The following is a 22403-nucleotide window of genomic DNA, read 5'->3' on the forward strand; positions in this document are numbered from 1 at the left end:
AGTCTCATTGTGTTTCTTGTATTCCCTGAAGAAGTCATATCAAATTGAGAACTGGGGAAAAATTAGATCAGCGCTCAGATAACCAGTGGAATGGTTACATCAGATGAAGATCGAATATCTAAATTTGTGACCTCAATGACCCACATTGAATTTCATCTACCACCGTTTTAGTCATTCACTTAATTCAACAATGTTCCTTTGCGATGTTCAAACCATAGAGTTTATTGTGTTATCTAAACCAGTAGGATCACAGGCTTAGATGTCGATCTCTCTGGTCTTTCTTCCAAATTACTTATAAATATTTTGAAAATTTAGTGGCTTTCATTTAGGTGCTTGGAGAATATAACCAGTCACATCCTGAAATATTAAACATATGTCCATTGGTTCTGTCTCCTGTGCTCAAATGTATTCCCTATCGAAATCAATAGGTTACCTCCAGTAACATGCAAGCATTTTTGTTAAGATTCCATAAAATTTTTGTGAACGCTTTTTTTGTATGTCCATATAAATAAGTTGCATAAACACCCCCTTCTCTCCTATGTTAGTTACCACCTAAAATCCAATTAAATTAGATTTTGGTAAATTTTATGAATCCATGCTGCGTTGAGAAGATCACATTTTTCAAACATACATGTCAATGTGGTCAAAATAATCTCCTGGACTAATTTTCATTGTTTAAATGGATTGGAGCAGACTTTCCCATTACTTTGTTTCCCTGATTGGCCATATTCTTTCTCCCCCCCACCCCCATTTCTTTGCCTCTCCAGGGGAATGATGGGACTGGTGTTGGGCAGGTGGACATGTATGCTGGTCGGAATGGATGTTTAATCATGAAGCTCCAGGCACTGTTGTTCTGCGGGGCAGGCTTGTTCATCCAATGATTTTTTATTGTTTGTAAGAACTCTACCACTTACAAGTTATAATGAGGTTATAAGGTGAAATTATGAAAACAAAATAGACCCACAGTTATGATTTTGTAAGCAGTTAACAATGTTGCACAGAAACTACAGGGCTTAAAAAAGATCATTTGACCTAATAGATCCTCATTGATGTTTATGCTCTATCCAAGCCTTGTCCTGTTTACCAGTGTATTTTTTAACTCCTTTCTTTCTCACGTATTTAAGCTCCTCCTAAATGCAGTGTTGTTAAACCTTCAGCTACACTTTATGCTGGCTAGTTCCTCACTCCCATTTAACATTTAAAAGTGAAAGCTTAAAAACTTCTAGAAATAATTTGCATTACCGCATTCCCAAATACAGAAACTGATGGACAAATTACAAAGCTTTTCTTTTACCAGGTCAAGAGCTGCAGCTAGGATCGAAGCATCAGGAATTGTACCAGGTTCACAGCAGTTTAAAAGGAACTGGAACCGTTTCATGCCCTGTCTGATCGCTCCAAGATTCACAATATTTTTGTTTTTACTTCCTTCTTGACTGGCTGCAAGGTGTTCTTCAAAGCTACGACAGCCTGCAAAAGTATTTTAAAAAGTATCAAATTTCATAATTAAAATACAACAGTGTCTTTATTTAAAGACAGTAAGAACATCTGATGCTGGAGAATCTGAGATAACAAGGTGTAGTGCTGGATGAACACAGCAGGCCAAGCAAAATCAGAGGAGCAGGAAGGCTCTCATTTCTTCTATCTGCCTCCCCCTCTCTCCCTATTTATTTCAGAATCCCCTTCCCCTCCCCCATTTTTCAAGAAGGGTCTAGGCCCGAAACTTCAGCTTTCACACTCCTCTGTTGCTGCTTGGCCTGCTGTGTTCATCCAGCTCTACACCTTGCTATCTCTGCGTCTTTATTTGCAATGGTAAAGCCAAATTCTGTACACATGAAGATGGCCTCGAACATTGATGTTGGGTTCATGTCACGCTACATGTGACCCCACTATATTGTTCTGTGTTTTTAAAATCATCCTTACTGTTCTGTTTTGACACCATCGCCTCAACAAGTTGTTATGATCTCTCGACCCTAAATAGTTTGTACAGTTTTGGATTACTTGTTAATTTGGTTAGATCCTCGTCATTGGATTCTTCAATCTATCATGTTATTTCAGCCATTTGGTTTGTCTCCAGCACCATCTTATTTTTCATTTTTTGTAATTGTCTCTCTGCTTCAATTAATAGGATTATAGATCATCCCTTCACTTGCTATTCAGCTGTTGACCTTTACACATACACCATTTCACACTTTTGATCACTTGCAAAGACTTTATTCAGCCCGTCGATACTCTACTGGCACCATTTGTACTATCTTTTGACACTTTTGATGACCTAGAATTATCTTGCAATGATCTCTCCGCTAATAAATTCTGCACCCTTACGCTACCCTCCACTTTACCTAATGAACGAGCAGTGCTTCAAAAGCTTACGATTTCAAATAAATCTATGGAACTATAACATGGTGTCATGTGACTTCTGACTTTGGCAATTCTTAGACCAATAACAGGCATGGGACTATATTGCACTGCTATCAGAGTAGTAATTTGACAACATTTTTGCTGACTCATCATAACATACAATTTCCATCAATTAATCTACAATGGAACCAATAACATCAGGGGATGTGATGATAGCATGTGGCAATACTGTGGCTTTAAGAGGTGGTGCATTTTGCCATGATTGTTTTTGTGAAAGAAGGTTGAGATAGAGGTCTGAATGGGCTGTTCTGGGTCAACAAAGTAAACAGTTTATGAGGTCTTGGGGTTTTTTAAAATGTTGTAACAATAGAAGCAGCATGAAGGGATGGGGTCAAGATCCCACAGAACCAGGATCTTAGTTTAACTTGCAGTAGCTGTTGGGATTTAGAAGCTTCCATACAACTCTCCCTGCTGCATTAAATGAAGTTAAGTTTTCTCTCTCTGTCTCACTCACACACCCACACGCACACACACTTACACACACAGGGTTTTTTCTTGATGTTCTTTCCTCCTGGACCAGAGAATTGCATGTGAACCAATCTATTTTACTGAATTTGCCTTTGCCAATGGTGTGTTTATTGGATGTTACTATATTGGAACAATGGCTGTTTAGTCGTCAGGTAATCTATTATTCTGTTAAGTTTTCCAAAAGACTTAAAGTTAGATCAATTCTTCCTTCTGTTGTTTGTATTCAAATAATAAAGTGTGTTTTGCTTTAAGCCTGGTAGTTTGACCAATCAAATTCCATTAGAACACAATGCCTTACAGCTGCCTTTAAAAATAGGAAAATTTTGGCATCTACACTATGTTCTTAATATATTTTGAGGTGATTTGGTCTGGTCCACAACAAGCATGACAATATGGCTTTGAAGTAGATGATCTGTCATAATCTAACAGCAGGATAGCCTTAAGCGGTTGAATGGCAGACTCCCTACTCCTATGTTCTTATGCCTGCATCAGTAGCAATGAGTGCTGGGTAATCTCAGATCATAATCCCTCTGCCCATTTTTGGACCCTGTCCAGTTGTGTGGTCTTTAATTCCTCCGCGAAATTGTACATTCCCTGTGGATTCTTAGAGGAATGTTGTTCAGTGGTTTTTGATTACCAATGTGTACAAACATCTACTTGACCTTCTTCATCTCTTATAGAAATGTGTTGGAAAACACAAAGTTCTATGTACATTGTTAAACTTTTTAAGGCATCATGTGGGGGTGTAGCTGTATGCCACAAGGCCATTAACACTACTCTTAATGATAGAATTATTACATATATCTTCTCCAATGGAATTAGAATCATGCCATTGAAATAACTGCACAGAGGCCAGTATCCCGTTACCAAGTCACCCTTTATTTACATGTGCACAGTGTACTACCTGCGGCCACCCAACTCAGAGTCAGTCCCCTGAATGGAGGAGGTTCTAAATCCCCTGTTTATATCTGTCAGCCAGGGCTCCTGATTGGCAAAGATTACAACCCCAATCAATAAACTTGTAGTGAACAAAATCCCCTGATTCCAATCACAAACGTGATCCGACAATGTATAACAAGTAAAATCTAATCAGGAATAGTTTTACTCTAGCCATTTTAATTTAATTGATTATAGAGTACTTAATATTATTTAATTTGTAATTTCAAAGTTTTGGAGACTTGCTGGAATTACTTTTACTCACAGAACCAAGTCATTACTACTATCCGTATAAAAATACCCTTAATCGCTTCCCCAAAGCCTCAAGTCTGAGGCCCTGGTCCGTGTGACATCAGCTAATGCGAAAAATAAATAATTAAAGTAATTACAGGCTTGCACTGAACCTCACTGGAGAGATTTTTGGAAAATATTCTGAGGGATAGCATTAATCTACACTTAGAAAGACACAGTTTAATCAAAGACAATTAGCTTGGATTTGTTCAGAGATAGTTGTGGCTGACTAAGATGATTAAATCTTTTCAGGAGGTAATATTAGGGCAATACGTTGAATATAGTCTAAATGGATTCTGGCAGGGATTTTGATAAAGCCCAACAAGGCAAAGTAGGCAGTAAATAAAATACCATGGACCCATGACAGAGTGACAAGTTGACTTCAAAATTAGCTGACGAGGAGAAAACAAATTTTAATGGTCGAGGGATACTTTTCTGATTGGAATTAGGGTTCAACTAGGCTCAGAATGATGTACGAGAGATAACAGGAACTGCAGATGCTGGAGAATCCGAAATAACAAAGTGTGGAGCTGGACGAACGCAGCAGGTCAAGCAGCATCTTAGGAGCACAAAAGCTGACGTTTCGGGCCTAGACCCATCATCAGAAAAGGGGGAGGGGGAGAGGGTTCTGAAATAAATAGGGAGAGAGAGGCAGGCAGATCAATGTGGATTTCACAAGCTTCAAAATCTTCCCTCCCCCACTGCATCCCAAAACCAGCCCAGCTCATCCCTGCCTCCCTAACTTGTTCTTCCTCTCACCTATCCCCACCTCCCACCTCAAGCCGCACCTCCAGTTCCTACCTACTAACCTCATTCCAACCCCTTGACCTGTCGGTCCTCCCCGGACTGACCTATCCCCTCCCTATCTCCCTACCTACACTCACCTCTACTGGCTCCATCCCCGCCCCTTTAGCTTGTCTGTCTCCTCTCCACCTATCTTCTCCTCTACCCATCTTTGATCTGCCTCCCCCTGTCTCCCTATTTATTTCAGGACCCTCTACTGATCTCCCTTTTCTGATGAAGGGCCTAGGCCCAAAACGTCAGCTTTTGTGCTCCTAAGATGCTGCTTGGCCTGCTGTGTTCATCCAGCTCCACACTTTGTTATCTCAGAATTGTGTACATTGCTTTTTGTGGTACATATCAATGATTTGGACTTGAATATAAATGGTAAAGCTAAAAGGTTAGTAGAGAATTGGGGCAGTACAGTGGCTCAGTGGTTAGCACTGCTGTTTCACAGTGCTAGGGACTCTGTTTTGATTCCAACTTTGGCAACTCTGTGGAGTTTACACATTCTCTCCAAATGTTCCAGTTTCCTCCCATAGTCCAAAGATGTGCTTGTTGGGTGTACTGACCTTTCTAAATTGCCCAAGGTATGCAGGGATGTACAAACTGTGTAGATTGAGTCATGTGAAATGTACAGTTATGGGGATAGGGAGGGATAATCTTTGGAGAGTTGGGTTGAAATTGATGGGCTGAATGTCCTGCTTCCACACTGTAGGGATACTATGAGAATTATGTGCATGATAATGAAGGAGGAAGCTAAGAATGGACTAGTCAGTTATCAATGGACTAGCAAATGGATTTCTATCTGGGCAAGTTTGAGGAAATGCATCTGGCGAATGCTAACAAAAGAAAATAACATATAATAAATGATGGAATACTGAGAATTGTAGAGGAACAAAGAAGCATTGGCTAAAATCCACTAATTCCTGAAGGAGGATGGATAGCTAAGTAAGGTTAGCACTTGTCCTTATTAGCTGAGGTGCAAAGCCTAAGAGTGGGAGGATATTCTGGAACTCCATAAAACAAGCGTTAGGTCATATCTGGAGCAACACATATAGTGAACGCATTTTAGGAAAGATAATATTGCAGTCAAGAGGATAGAGTGGAGATTTGTGGAGATGTTATCTAGTTTGAAGAGTTTTTGTTAATAGGAAAGATTTGATAGTTAGAGTTTCTTCCTAACTAGTGTAAAAAGTGTTATGAAAGTTCTAGATAGAATTAATTGGAAGATCCTAGTCCACGATTGAAGGGGCTCCTTCTGAGCCTTACATTTTAATGATTAATATGGAGAATTGATAACTGGCAATAAATGCTGGTATCACCATCAATGAATGAAAGCAAAAGCTTCAATGTAAAGGAGCAGGTGGCTATTTAAACCCGGTTTGAAAAACAGCCATTCACTACCACTGTCTAAAGTCTGCTCCTTAGCTCATCTTTAATCCATGGTGTCATTGTAGTCCTGCAGCTTCCATGTTACTCATGCATCTATGTTATAGTAGTTTGTCAAAAGCCTGTTGACAGTCTATGTACACATAAACTGCATTATACACATCAACTCTCTTTAGGTTTTGATCAGACTACTCCAATCGCAATTTGCCATTTTAAATTCATGCTCTTTTTTCATTCATTCACCCATATATTCAGAAACGTCAAATGATTTTGTCTCAAGGTTTTCCTACCATGAACATTTCCAAACTTCCGGTGGTCTACCATCACCTGTATATCCAAGGATCACAAATACATTGGCTACAGACACTGCAATTTCCAACCTCAGTAACCTAGGATGCATCCGAACTGCACTGAGAGTTCCCACTTTGTGGATTACCAATCTCTTTGACACAAATAATGTACATAAATCGCATTGGGTGTGACATCGTTGTGGTGAAAGGAATGCAAAGCAAAGTGAACTTTTAGTTTGTCTGTTTAATACTGCTGGAATTCCATGTTGGTATGAAAATGCTGATATGAAGACACTAATGTCCCATGTAAATTGGCACTCGAACTTGTCACTGGAATAATGAAATATGCTATATTTTTGTGCATGTCACAGGCTGGGAAGAATTGTTAGTTATTGCAGTAGAATGGTCAATATAAAATCATTACACATCGTATGTGATAATTTACAGAAGTGAATCATGGTTATACTTGATGTACCATTCACAATTAATAACAAAGACCTACAGTAGCAAAATGGTTAAAGATTGGTCTATATGATCTGAGTTTTCTGTTTGAAAAATCAATTTTTTACCCAGTTATAAAAGACACTCTTTAACTCCTACATACCAGTTGCAATTTGTGAGAATGCCAAAAGAAACACCAACTGACTCATATCCTTATGCACCATGCTGTTTATGCGGGTTATTTGCTCCTACTCTGTTCATATACATTTCCAGAGAGCTTACTTTCCAAGCAAATATAATAACCCTCCCTATGAAGGTAACTGTGTGGTTGGCATGCAAGTCATTACTAATGATGGGTCAGTGCTAAGAGGAAAACGGAAAGCAAGAAAGCCTGAAGCAAAACATATCTTAATTATGATATTAACGTTAATGACACTGGATGGAACATTAGTTATCTGGTATTTTTTCTTTATTCATTCACGGAATGAAGACATCGCTGGCTAAACCAGCATTTATCGTCCATCCCTAATTGCCCAGTGGGCAGTTAACAGTCAGCTACGTTGCTGTGGGTCACATGTAGGCCAGACCAGGTAGTTCCCTTTAGTGAACTAAATGGGTTTTTCCCGATAATTGTCAGTGGGTTCATGTTCATCATTAGACTCTTAATTCCAGATATTTATTGAATTTAAAGTCCACTATCTGCCGTGGCAGGATTCAAACCCAGGTCCTCTGAAAATTATCTGGCTCTCTGGGTTAACAGTCCAGTGATAGTACTACTAAGCCATCGCCTCTGCAATGATTACAAGTTGTAACCAAGGAGGAAGAGATAAAGGTCCCTAAATTATTTTTAAAAAAAGCCAATATAAACCAAAAACTGAATTACACAAACAAAGCCAAACACAACTTAGGGATCAGGTGCTATGGTAAATACCATCTTTTTCTTCAGCGTGATGAAGCTTAGATGGATTCCTTCGACCAGAGCGCCATTTACCAAGACGCTTGAAGAAGTTCTCCTCTTCATCTCGCCCATCCTCCAGGCCCTCAGCTTCAGAGAGCTTAACTGCACTGTTAAACTTAACCTGGAACAATTACATTACAAAGCAATTAATACGCATTTGTTTTCTTAGAGAACTTTATAAACCAACAGGAGTTAATTTTTTTCCTGTGCTCATATGACTTTGCTCTCCATCAGATGAATACGTGCAAGTCCCATTCTCGTGACACCTACAGAAACAAATTATACTTTGGAATGGCATATTAAATATTTAAAGCAGGATACATTGAAAGAGCTTGTATATATACAGCATCTCAAAAGCGTAGGACACTCTTAAGCATTTCAGATCCAATTAAGCTTTTTTGGAGTACCGCCAATTGTTGTAGCATAGAAAAGTGTTTACATGTAGCAAGTTAGTAAAATTAGCAATGCTACAATGATTGGATATTTTATTGTTTGAGACAGAAATATTGGAACAACTCTCCTGGACTTTTCCAAATAGGATTTTTACTTCCACCCAAGAGAGAAAACAGAGTGTCAGTTTAACAACTCTTCTACACAGACACTCCTCTGAAAATGCAGAACTCCCTCTGTACTACCTAGTTTATATGTTCAAATCTCTGGAATGGAAAATGAATCAAATATTCTGAAATAGAGACCAAAATGATGCCAGAGTCAAAGCCAACACTTCATATTGAAATAAAAGTGTCAATAATTATAAAGATGGTATTAATGGAACAGAAATGTGAGTGGCAAGACTTCTGCTCAACATTTATGCACATGCAGTTGAAATTCAACTTCCAATTCTGCCAATTTATGTAGTTAGATTTTTCCATTCATAATCTGGGTGCTGTCCAGGATCTAGATTTGCAGTTATTTAAAGGTCTGCCTGTTCTCTGATTCAGCATCTTTCAGCGTAACTCTGCTCCAGAGCATTGTGTCCATCCAGAGCTTTTGTAACGTGGAAGCCTCAAAGTCATAAGCCAATCATTTAGAGTTATTTCATTCATCCATATCTAGGGTCCAGAGTGCATTTCTTGTGGATGTTGGCAGATATCCAGCACAAGAACCTATGATAATCTGTTCCTCTCCAAAGCTCAAACATTTGACGTCAAATATAGAATACATATTACTGAGTTGTTGGACTGACTTAGCTCAGGCCAAGAATCGGATAGGGACCTTGTCTCAGCATACAAGGTATTGCCTAGGAGTCAAGGAGCTAGTTAAACTCAAATCATTTTGATTTGCATTCAACATGAACAAAGGGAATAAAAGTTTAAAACAATTGCTTTAGTTTTTTTGAAAAATAGCTTTCTGTGATAACATGGCAAATTCAAGAAAGATGCCATAAATAACTAATGTAATTACACTCCATGTATAGTATATAGGCAATGCATGGCGAATGTAGCATTTGGTTGCATTTTGCATCAGAGATTCTTGTCAAATCTCTCACAATGCCCAGCTTAGTCAACCATAATTGTTGTATTGAACCATATCTGCCAAGGGTTCAGTTACAAAATTCTAGAATGACCACATCTCTCAAGAGCTCAGAAAACAAGTTAAAAGGACCCTGATCATCTGGATATCTTCTTCTTTGTTGGGCTACTAAATCCTGGTTACACCATTAGTTTTGCTATTAATATGCACAATTTTACAAGCTCATAAATCATAACAAGTGAAAAAGCTTCCTAACTGGAAAAGATCATGACAACTCCATTATGACAAGGCTATCCCTCTGATGACATGATACCATCACAAAACACTGTGAATGTGTTTCAATGAATTTCAATTTATCTTAAACTGACACCCCATGTTTAAAAGCAATACCATTGAATTTAAATTTACTCATTACTTTTGTAATGCTGCAACAATAAATTGAAAAACATCTTTTTTATATACGTTTTCCAAAGCCATTGGTCAATTTGGATATTTCAATGAAAGCAAACAAGAACATCCTGTTGTTGTTTTATGATCATACTAAATTAACTTTTAAGAATCCATGGCAAATACTTAAGACGTCAGTTGATCTGAATTACAAATGTAGCATTGCTAGATGAACAATAATTGATTATAGTGAACTTTAGGATGCTCAATGTATATGGTAAAGTACTAGAGAACGGCGAAATCTTTGTCTCCCTGGCGTGCACTGGACATAAAAACTAACTAAAGCAACACTGGTTTCATTAGAGGTAAATTTTAAAAAAGTCCGCACCTTTGAACTCTGCCGTATGAATGAAAGTCTGTCAACAGAGCTTATGTCCAAGAGGTCTTCAACACCATCAGTTAACCCTGACAGCGAAGAACGTTTCAGCCAGTTTCCTATAATGACAAGTAGCACTCACAATAAAAGCAAAATACTGTGCACGCTGGAAATCTGAAATAATAAAGAAAACAGCAAGTGCTAGTGGAACGTAACAGCTCTGGTAGCATCTGTGGAGACTAGAAACAGAATTAACACTTCTCCAGCTGGTGTTATATCAGATTCAAATGTTAATTCTTTACTTTTCCACTGATGCTGCCAGAACTGAGGAGTTTGTCTCGCATTTTCACTTTATTTCATTATTCACAATGATAATTTCTAAACTTTGTGCCATTGAGACTTTTCCTTTAACCTCAAGACCGAGACAGTATCATAAATTAGAATCCTCGACAGGTGAACTCTCAAGAATTATTCATTAAATCTCCCCTATTTAAATTTCCAGCTTTGTTAGCTGCTGCCAATCTTTCAGATCGGGCAGCAGATGGTCACAGAAATTTCCCAACAGAAGCCATCTTTAGTGTTCTGTGCATGCTGGAATCTGAAAGAAAACAAAATGCTAGAGAAACTCAGTCGCCAGCAACCAGTGGCCTGGTGCGGGAATGGGGACTGTAGACCAGCGTGGAGTGTGGTGGCAGCCAGCAATCAGACCTCATGGAGACCCCCAGTGCTGTCTCCTGCGGAGATGCTACCAGAGACTGTGATGTTTGTCTTTTTAACTGTGCTTCTGGCTTTTCTGACCTATGCTATGTGTATAGCTGCAATGTAACCTTCTTTTCTCTACTGTGTAACTAAGTATTGCGCCTACTCTGTACCCAAGACAGCACTGTGTGATTCTAACATTGTTACACTGTAGCTAATCTTGTAACTGAAGAAGTTGCACCCAGGTACCTTAGTACCTCAGATGGCACTGAGAGTGACAACCTATAAACTTTTCACTGTGCTTATCTGACTACGTGACAATAAAGCTAATGCTATATTACGCTATTCTGTTCTATAGTTACCCTAAGCAAGATGGAGTATTAATACCATCATTGGACTAGTAAATCAGAAGATTAGGCAAATACTCCGGGGATAGGAGCTCAAATCCCACCATGACACCCTGGGGGAACTTAAATTGAATTAATAAATATGGAGTTATAAAGCTTGTGTCAGAAATGGCGAACATGACAACGTTATCAATTTTTGTAAAGATGCTTTCCACAGGGGGCTATCCATCAGGTGTTTGACCTACATTTGTCTTGACAGAAAACAAAAGTAACATCAACACAGAGTAAATAGTACATTGACAGATAGTGAGAAAGTTGTTCTGTTCACTTTAAGCAAAGGTAAGAATTCCAGCTACTTTTTTAAGGAGGACACTAAAAATTTAATTAATTTTCTACTTGGCATAAATTTAGGGTAAGACAGTTTTGGCTAAAGGTACAACAAGGGACCTCAGTCCTGTGCATCACATGGCCTGCAGCATTTTTTAGATGTTTCTGGTAGTCTGGAAGACAACTTCACCAAGAAATGCCATTGGTTTGACCAGCTTCAGTGCCAGGTTTTGAAGGCTGAATGTTGGCTTTTGGTATAGCAGTGCATCCGCAAGGCTGAGAATTATGTGGATAGCATAATTTTAGGTGCATGTGGTTTACAGTGCACAGCCTAAGGAAGTGCAGTCAGAGAAGGAATGGGTGATGACCACAAAGAAAAGGGTGACAGACAAGTAGGAAGAATTGAAGAGCAGAATATTTTCTAAATGAGGAAGAATTTCAGAAATCTGAGGCACAACGGAATTAGATTCAGCATTCTCTGAAGGTTAAGATGCTGGTTCAGTTGGTAGTCAGGAAGGCAAATGCTATGTTAGCATTCAATTCAAGGGGGCTGGAATGCAAGAGCAGAAGAGATGTATTGCTTGGCTGTAAAAAGGCCCTGGTCAGACTGCATTTGGCATATTGTGAGCAGTATTGAGCCCTTCATAAAAAGAAGGATATGGTGGTCTTTGAGGGGGCCAGAGGCAGTTTACAAGGGTGGTCCTGGGAATGAAGGTCTGTCATATGAGGAGTGGTTGAGGACTCTCAGTCTGTACTCGATAGAATTTAGAAGGATGAGGAGGAATTACACTGAAACTTACAGAATACTGAGAGGCCTGGATAGAGTGGATGTGGGGAAGATGTTTCCAACAGTAGGAAGAGACTCGGACCTGAGGATTTTTTTTCTTTATTCATTCACAGGATGAGTGCGTTGCCAGATAGGCGGCATTTATTGCCCATCCCCAACTGCCCCGAGGGCAGTTAAGAGTCAACCACATTGCTGTGGGTCTGGAGTCACATGTAGGTCAGACCAGGTAAGGATGGCAGTTTCCTTCCCCAAAGGGCATTAATGAACAAGATGGGTTTTTCCTACAATCGACAATGGATTCATGGTCATCATTAGACTCTTAATTCCAGATATTTATTGAATTCCACTATCTGCCATTTGGGATTCGAACCAGGGTCCCGAGAACATTATCTGGATCTCTGGATTAACAGTCCAGCAATAATACCACTAGGCCATCGCCTCCCGTATTACAGCCTCAAAGTGAAGAGACGACCCTTTAGAACTAAGATGAGGACAAATTTCTTCAGCCAGAAGGTGGTTAATCTGTGGAAAAATTATAGCCGCAGAAGGCTGTTGAGGCCAAGTCATTGAGTGTGTTTAAGATAGAGATAGGTAGATTCTAGATGTGGAAGCACTGGCGTTGGACTGAGGTGGACAAGGTCAAAAATCACACAACACCCAGTTATAGCTTTCGGAGTCTCACTCCTTCTTCAGGTGCCAGTGAGAGAGGTGGCATCACACCGAGAATTTATAAGCAAAAGATCAAAGGGACATAGAACTGATGTGGTGTCAAGCAAACCTAAGATGGCTGTTAAATCTTTAAACAGTTAGAAAGGATTAATCTGGCAACTTCCAAATTTCTTTCAAGTCACTGTCATGAGATAACTAAAAGTTTTATCAGTTTCCTCAGTATATCAGAGGTGGCATCCCAAGTCAGACAATCCATTTAGGTGTGAGGCCTTGTTTAGAATCTGTTTACATTTAAATTAGGAGTCAGACTGGTTTTATTTCCAAAGTAGGAATTTCTAAAAGACTGCATTAACTGTCTATGAATTGTGTGCTTTTTGAACAAAACAGGATGTATCTGCAAAGCCAAATATGCAAATGAAAATTCACCCAGTAGATTGTATATGTGTGTGTGTGTGTGTGTGTGTGTGCGCGCGCACGCGCGTGCGTGTGCACATGTGCATGTGAGAGTAAGTGTGTGAGACTGTGTGTGATTGTGAGATTATGGGGGAGAGAGTGTAAGAGAGTGTGAGTGAGTGTGTGAGATGGGTGGAGAGAGTGTGAGAGTGCATGTGTCTGGGAGAGTGTGTATGTATGTGTGAGAGAGGGAGAGAGAGTGAGACTGTGTGTGTGAGGTAGTGAGTGAGAAAGAGAGAGTAAGCGTGTGTGCGTGTGCGTGTGTGTGTGTGAGAGTGTTTGTGTGTGTGACGGAGGGAGGCAGAGAGTACATGAGTGTGTGTATGTCCAATGCCACCTCTCTATCACCGACACCTGAAAGAACAGTGAGACTCCGAAAGCTTGTGTCTTCAAATAAACCTGTTAGGCTATAATCTGGTTTGACCTGATTTTCCAATAGTAAGAGGATCAAAGATTACAGGGAGAAGGCATAGAATGGGATTGAGAAACATGTCAGATATGATTGAGTGGCAGAACAGACATGGCCTAATTCTGCTTGTATATCTTGTGCTCTCAACATGCGCCCTTGCAGAACTCCACTTATCACTAGGTGCCTTCCTGAAAAAGATCCCCTTATCACTACTCTCTGCCTTCTGCTTGCCAGCCAATCCTCTGTTCATTCCAGTACCTTGCCCCTAACACCATGAGCTCTTAGCTTATTTAGTAACCTCCTGGGCAGCACCTTGTCAAAAGGCCTTCTGAAATTCAAACCATTCATGTCCACTGGTCTCTTTTGTCTAACATTCTCATTACTTTCTCAAATAATTAGAACAAATTTGTCAGGCATGACCTCCGCTTGCTAATTCTGCTCTATTTTATCATGCACTCCCAAGTATTCTGCAACCTCATCCTTGCCATTCTGTGATAAATTTTGTGCACAAGGTTAATTTATTTGAAGTTGGTCTTTTATTACAAATTTTCTTACAGCCAAATTTTATTTTTCTTCTCCCAGCCAATATTTATTGTATATGCTTTATGTACTTACAGCAATACACCCCTATGTCACATTGTATACCTGTCACCATGCTGGACATTGTGTCTGAGAGTCACTGAGAACCAACCTATTGGAAGTTTCAGTTTTTTCCTGAGAGAAATTCTTCTAGACCGTGACCGTGAGCGTCTGTCTGTGGTGGTTCCAGAATGAGCAGTTGTGCATTCAGAGGTATCCTGCTCAGATTGGCTGCTTGTGTCGCTTGCAGCACTTTGAGATTTAAACATTTTGCGCCAAAAGTCTTTTCGACCCAAAAGAGCTCCTGGAATTTGTTCTTCGCTGCATTCATTTTTTAAAAAAAAGGCATAGACAATATTCTATTAACAAACACTCCATCAACGTCACCACATTCAATGTCATACAAGAAATCAGTACATTGAAATGTTAGAACGCTTTATTTCACCAACGTGCATTGCATGCAAAAAATTGTCACAAAAAGAATCTTGATTTATGACAGCTTGAGGGCTTCATTTGAGGGACCTCAGAACTGATCGCAGAAATGGAAGCTAAATGTGCTGTTAAGTAATTGCTCACTTCAGGAGCTGCACCATTTAATGTGAAATCATCACCATTTGAGCTAGCTGGCACTGCTCAAAAGAAGCCTTAACCTGAAAAGTGCTTTCTGTCTGCAGCAGCTGTTGGAACTATTTAAAGAGAAGTTTAAAAGCCGGAAAAACCAAAGAAAATCTGGAGTCACTACTCAAACACCTTGCTTAATATTTGTTCTCATGACTCTACCACTTTTCCAGGCACCTCAGGATTTATCTTTAAAATATTAGTGACATTTATTCTTAATGCTATTCTTGGAAATCTTTTATGCTCATGCTAGAAATTACAATGAACAAGATGCTGAAATATGAAATTATGATTCTATGGAGAAATTAAATAATTTAAGAAGCTTTGCAAGTTAATTGTATCATGATAGTGGAAATAAATTTCAGCTGAGTGAGGCACAATGAATTCTGATAAAATAAACGATTGCAAAAGAAAGGAAGGAAAAAAACAAGATGAGCTTTATTTTGTGAAAGAGAACATAACTGTAGCAGAAAGTGAAGATATTACTCAATAAGACTGACAAACAATTTTTGTGCAGCTTTGATCCAAAGCTGGCCCTGAACCTTTGCTAGAGGCGTTCAGAGCAGCAAGTGTAAAAGGATAAATCAAATTGGAAGAGAAGTTGAACAGATCAAACATTTCGAGCATTTTTTGATGGGTATTGCAGGGAGGCGGAGATGTGGAATTAAGGCCACAGGCAGATCAGCATGGTCTAAATGGCCTTGTCCTGCTCCTAATTCATATTATTTGGCTTAATTTTACAGAGTGACATTGTTTTGAGGTAAGATTTATCCACATGTATTTGTCAGGTACTTCACAATGATGTTCAGTGGGGGCCAAAAAGTGAATTGTTTGTCATTGACAAATGAGTTGTTCTGTTTGTTTCATTTTTAAATCAATCTCTTGGGAGAGCATTAATGATTAGTAATTTGATTTCGTACAATATATGAATTTAATCTGACATTTGTTCTTCATGTGGACATGAACATTTTGGAAACTGTGATCATGCATTGTTAGATTTAAGCTGGTGTGGTAAATAATGCTACCAATAATTTAAGTTAGTATCTTGTTTATATGTATGAAAGAAAATTTGGGAGTATATGTTGATGTGCATGATAATGTGATTGTAACAATACAAAAGAAAATTAAAGTTTAGTTTAAGCCAACGATCAAAGAAGTCTTTTATATCCCTAAGATATAATGGAGGATTCAAACTAATAGACTAAACAAGGAGATTTGTAGAGGAATTCACTTAAAGATAAATATTTTGCTGATTATAATAGATACAAGTATAAAGAGCATAACTTAGAGTGATATAAAAACTGTAATAGTAACAGCAATGCTATATTTTAGTGATAATAAAATTAACAAATAAACCTGCATTGACTCATTTACCATTTAAAAAAAATACGAGTTACATTCCATCATTTTTCCTTCCTAAGGTACCTTATTTGATCCCTCAAATTGCATTCCAGCTGCATTTAGAGTCATATAGCATGGAAACAGACCCTTCGGTCCAACCAGTCCATGCCAAATATAATTGCAAACTAAACTAGTCCCACCTGCCTGCTCCTTGCCCATATCCCTCCAAACCTTTCCTATTCATGGGCTTATCCATATGTCTTTTAAACTTTGTAACTGTATCCATACCAGCTGATCAACTTTAGACTGTAGCCCTTGACCGTCTTCCTCACTATCAACAATACTCCCAATTTTCCATATTGTTACAATAAAATCAAAAATGATTACATTAGTGATTGTTCAGCTCAAACACCACTGTTGATTAAGCCAAATGCAAATAGGTTCTTGTGAAGATTTGTAGCTCGTGTTGTGAACGAGGTTGTTGGCTTGCTCACCGAGCTGGCGAGCTATTTACCAAATACCAAGTGGAGTAGAACAACATCGCTTCATTAGAGGCCGCACTGACGATGTCACCTAGCCTGGTGATGAAATGTCTGTACGATAACCAGCCAGCTCAGTGAGCAAGCCAACATCCTCAAATGCAAACATAAAAATAAAGCAAAATTTTCATTCAGATACAGTGCAGTACACATCTTGTACAAACCTCACTCTTACAGTTATGATCGATATTTATATTATTAAACTAGAAAGACTGGAGAAAAGATTGACTAGGATGCCACCTAGACTGGAAGGTTTGAGTTACAAGGAGAGGCTGGATAGGCTGGGGCTTTTTTTTTTCTCCTCTGGAGTGTAGGAGACTGAGGGGTAACCTTATAGAGGTCTATAAAATCATGAGAAGCATGGATAAGTTAGATAGCCAACAGTTTTTTCCCATGGTGGGAGGGTCAAAAAATAGATTGCACAGGTTTAAGGTGAGAGGGGAGAGACAAAAGAGTGTCCTGAAGAGCATTTCTTTTGTCACACAGTGGATAGTGAGTGTCTGGAATGGACTGGCAGAGGTAGTGGTAGAGGTGAGTACAATTTTAGCATTTAAGAGACATTTGAACAGGTACATGGATGGGATAGGTATGGAAAGATTTGGACCAAACTTGGGCAAATTAGACGAGTTTAATTGTGAAAGCTGGCATCATGGACAAGTTGGGCCAAAGGGCCTGTTTCTATGCTGTTAGATCTCTATGGCCCTAGATCAAATGAGTAGAAAAATTGAATTTTCTTTCACATGAAAAGAACAAAATAAATTGGAGAGGTACAAGTAATAAAGCCTTTAGAAATGCTTCAAAGGAACATTCTACCTTTGGGATACTGCTCTGGTGTGTGAGGGATAGGGAAAGAAAGGTAAGCAAGTCAATATCACTCACTGCTCCGGAGTCTGAGGAGGACGACTCGAGACCAGACTTCGGCATTCATCTGGTGCTGCTGAGGCTTGAGCTTTATCAGTGCTTAATCCTCCTTCAACTCTGCAACCAACCAAACTCTAATTACCATACACAAGTACAAACTGAAGACATGATGCATTTGGATATTCAAAATGTATTCAATACGATGTCACACAAAAAGGTGCAACACAAAGTAAGAGCTCATGAGGTTGGAAATAATTAAATTAGATTCCCTACAGCGTGGAAACAGGCCCTTCAGCCCAACAAGTCCACATCGCCCCTTGGGGCATCCCACCCAGGACCATCCCCCTATAACCCCCACACCCCTGAACACTACGGGCAATTTAGCATGGCCAATCCAACTAGCATGCACATCTTTGGACTGTGGGAGGAAACTGGAGCAGCTGGAGGAACTCCAAGCACAGGGAGATTGTGCACACTCCGCACAGGCAGTCACCAGAGGCTGGAATCGAACCAAGGTTCCTGGCACTGTGAGGCTGCAGTGCTAACCACTGAGCCACCATGCCACCCAGAATGGATCAGTATGGATCTAGGCATGGCTGCATTAACAAGCACATGTGCCATGATCAGATTAGTAGGTTGAAATCTGTGTGGTACCACAAGGATGTCTACTCGACAAATTTATTCAGTTTTTCTTGAGGTTGCAACTAACAGTTTAGAAAAGGAAGAACCAATGGATGTCATCGATTTGGATTCTAGACAAACAACTGATAAGGTGGTGATCAAGAGGTTATATAAATGTAGGAGTCATGGAATTATGGGTAATATGTTAGTACTAATTGAGGTTTGGTTGAGTCAGAACAAACAGATAATCTTTGGATGGCAATTAGTAGCTAGGATCCAGAAGGATTAGCGCTCGAGTCTCAAGCCATTGACAATCTTTACCAACGAGTCAAATAAGAAAACTGAACCAGAGTTTTCGCTGAGTTGCCTAACACAACTGAATGGATTCAAATGCACATCTCCGTGAGCAACCCAGGGACACCAATAGGAGAATAGGTAAAAATGGCCTCTGATCTTGTATAACTATCACATACCTTTTGCTGACTGACACTTTCTTTTCTTCAGTTTCTTCAGGTTTTTTGCCAGGTGTTACCTTGTCTGCACTATCAAGGAGAGCGCTTAGTGCCACCCTTCTAAAAACATTGCCATGAGCCTCTTTGATGAATTGAACAAGTTGACGAATGTCACAATAAAGTCCCTGAAAAAAAACATTATTCATGTAAGTGCTGTTTGTTTCAATGCACTAAGGATTAACTAATGCAAAAATGAGTCGATTGCAATTGCTCCTTTTGTCTTTTAAGTGCACTTTTGAAATTGCAAAAAAAAATCACTAAACCCCAGCAATGATCTGCCAAAACTGGTCTGTTTTAATCATAGATTATAAGGTGTAGAGCTGGATGAACACAGCAGGCCAAGCAGCATCAGAACAACAGGAAGGCTGACATTTCGGACCTAGACCCTTCTTCCGAAAATTGTCTGCAGTGTCTAGGCCCGAAACGTCAGCCTTCCTACCCCTGTGATGCTGCTTGGCCTGCTGTGTTCATCTAGCTCTACACCTTGTTATCTCAGATTCTCCAGCATCTGCAGTTCCTACTATCTCTGTTTTAATCATATTTGTCTTTTGCCTAATGTTCTATTCATCATAATTAGCAATTCCTTTCTGCTGGAAATAATTCTTCTTATAACCTACAAAATTATTGTGTTCTATGAACATAATACATAAATACAACCAAAAAGAAAACAGTAGACACTAAAAGTGAGGCATAAGTTTGCAACTGAAGTATTAAATGGCAGTGACTGAACCCTAAATGTCAATAGTACATGCTACTGTTCTGATGGTTGATACAACTGCTACTGAGTAGTGGAGGAAGTGCATGTTTGTGGATGCAATGAAAATCACATTTTGCTTTGAATGGTGTTAAGCTCCTTGAGATTTGTTGCAGCTGAACTAATTCTGGTAAGTGAAAATTTTTCCATCACATTCTGACTTTCACCTTGTCCAGTATCCATAAGGTTTAGGGAGTCAGGAAGTGCATTAAACACTGCAGGATTCCAAACCTCTGAGTTATACTTGCAGCCACAGTATTTACGTGGCTAGTCTAGTCCGGTTTCTGATCAATGGTAATCCCAAAAAGTCGATAGTGGTGTAGTCAAAGGGGAGATTGCTGGAAATGGTCATCATCCAGTACTTGAATGGTACAAATGTTGCTTGTCACTTGTCAGCTCAAATCTGGATATTATCCAGATCTTATAGCATTTAAATATCGAATGCTTCACAATCTGAGGAGATGCAAATAGTATTGAACATTGCAAAAACTTCATTGAACATCCTCGTTTCTGAATTTGAGGGAAAATCAGTGCTAAAGCAGTTTAAAATGGTAGAATCTAAGACACTACCCTGAAGAACTCATCCAGAGACGACCTGGAGTTGAAATGATTGATCTCCAACAACTACAAGCACCTTCCTATGTGCCAGGTATGATTCCAGCCAGTGGAGGACTTTCCATCAATTCCAATTGACTCTAGTTTTTCTAGGTCTCTGTGAGTCCTTACCTTGGCAGTTGTGAAACTTATGTCAAGGACAGTCACTTTCACCTCTTCTCTGGAATTTAAGTCCTTTGTTCATTTCTGAACCAACACTGCAATGAAGTCAGGAGGTGAATGGCAGTAACTTGCCAGATGAATTTGTCCTGCTTTTCACACATAGCACATACCTGGGCAATTCTTCACAATATCAAGGGGATGCCAATGTTGCATCAGGACAGAAACAATTTGGCTGAAGGCAGAGTCAGCGGTACAGAGCATTGGTGGCCAGCAGTGGCATAGTAGTAATGCCCCTGGACTAGTATTCCAGAATCCCAGACAAATATTTTAGGGACATGGTTTAGAATCCCACCTTGCCAGATGGCAAAATTTACGTTCAGTGAAAATCTGGCATTAAAAGTTTAATGGTGATCATGAAACTACTGTTGTACATTGTAAAAACCCAATTTGATCTGTCATTCTCATCTGATCTAACCTATGTGTGACTCCAGACCCACAGCAAAATGGCTGACTCCCAACTGCCAATTATGGATGGACAATAAATACTGACCTAACCAGCAATGCCCACATTTCATGAATGAATTTTCCAAAAATTCTGACCTGGTTGTGGAATGGCTTTCTCTTGCCTATTGGTTTTTGGATATGCTGCCAGGGACATAGGAACTTTGTGTTGTTGCTTCGCCAAGTGGATACTTTATTTTTAGGTACTTGTGCTGTTGTTCCGTGCATGCGATCTGGCACTCTTCAATGAACTGGGGTTAATCCGTGATTTGATGGTAATGGTAGATCGGGGCATGCCCTGGGACATGAATTTGCAGTATGATACTACATACTTGTTGATGGCTCATAGCATCTCATGGATGTCTAGTTTTGAGTTGCTAAATTTGCTCAAAGTCAACCCCATTTAGTGCATTGATTGTGCCCTGCAACACAATGGAGGGCATCCTCAATGTGAAGACAGGACTTCTGACTCCACAAGGATTGTAAAATGCTTACTCATACCTGTACTGTCACGCACAGATGCATGCAGCTTGGTGAGACTGAGGTTAACTACGCTCTCACTCTTGTTGGCACACTCACCACCTGCAGGCCTTTGTCCTTCGGAAATCAACCTACTCAGGACTTGGTCAATCATGCAGGCACACTTATGGTGATGGGCTTTGAAGTCCCTCACGCGAAGTATGCTCTGTACTATTGTCTCCCTTGCCATTTCCTCCCAGTGGTGTTCAATATGGAAGAGCACTGATTCATCATTCAAAGAAGAGGCTGTATGTGGTCATCAGCCTTGATCATGATCAATATTTTAAGGTGTTTAAAAAGGATAACAGATTTCCTTCTCTAAAGTTCTCTAATGATCCACATGAGTTTTTACAGATATCAACATTGAATTCAGTGGACTTTTAATTCCAAATTTTTATTGAATTTAAGTTTAATTTGAACCCAAGTACCCAAAACATTTCTTAAGTCTCTGGATTACTCATCCAGTGATAATATCACTTCTTCATTGCCTCCCCCAAACTATTTTTGACAACTCAGAGTCTGACCACATAAAAACTTACATGAAAAATGAACAGTTCCAATATATATTAACAGTAATTTCCCAATCACAGACATTTTCAACACAAAATCAGAACTGGTATTTTCATTGTTTGAGTGCTACAAGGGCCTTTGTGAGTTCAGATGGCATTTGTGGTGGATCTGCCCAGATGGCAGTTTGGTGGGCCCATTAGTTTGCGTGCAGTAAAGGTCTGCCAGAAGTGTAGAGATGGAGAGCAGGCAGATTATAAAGTCGATAAGCATTTGCCAACAGTTTCATTTGGACCATTCAGAAACGTCTTCTTCATTTTGCACAGCTGAACATATGTTGAGCAGCAGGATAGTCGAAACCCTGCAGTGCATTCAAAACACCAATGCTATTTAAAAAGATGATTAACTGCTTCTTGTTTAGTTGTTGGAGGCT

At 39.5% G+C, this 22403-nt stretch overlaps 1 protein-coding gene across 8 annotated transcripts in view; it reads right to left on the minus strand.

Moving 5' to 3' along the window:
• The window catches only part of LOC125454231 (protein unc-80 homolog), a 246595-nt gene that overhangs the window by 144465 nt on the left and 79727 nt on the right, over positions 1-22403 (minus strand). For all 8 annotated transcript variants that reach the window (XM_048534782.2, XM_048534788.2, XM_048534790.2 and 5 more), the window contains 6 exons: positions 18934-19097; positions 17858-17956; positions 14593-14801; positions 10223-10329; positions 7948-8095; positions 1295-1467 (listed from right to left, as the gene is read on the minus strand). In XM_048534782.2, coding sequence (XP_048390739.2) covers positions 1295-1467; positions 7948-8095; positions 10223-10329; positions 14593-14801; positions 17858-17956; positions 18934-19097 — 900 coding nt within the window. The remainder of the gene's footprint in view (positions 1-1294; positions 1468-7947; positions 8096-10222; positions 10330-14592; positions 14802-17857; positions 17957-18933; positions 19098-22403) is intronic.

This window comes from Stegostoma tigrinum, chromosome 7, assembly GCF_030684315.1.
Source record: "Stegostoma tigrinum isolate sSteTig4 chromosome 7, sSteTig4.hap1, whole genome shotgun sequence".
In the NCBI taxonomy this organism is placed as follows: Eukaryota; Metazoa; Chordata; class Chondrichthyes; order Orectolobiformes; family Stegostomatidae; genus Stegostoma; species Stegostoma tigrinum.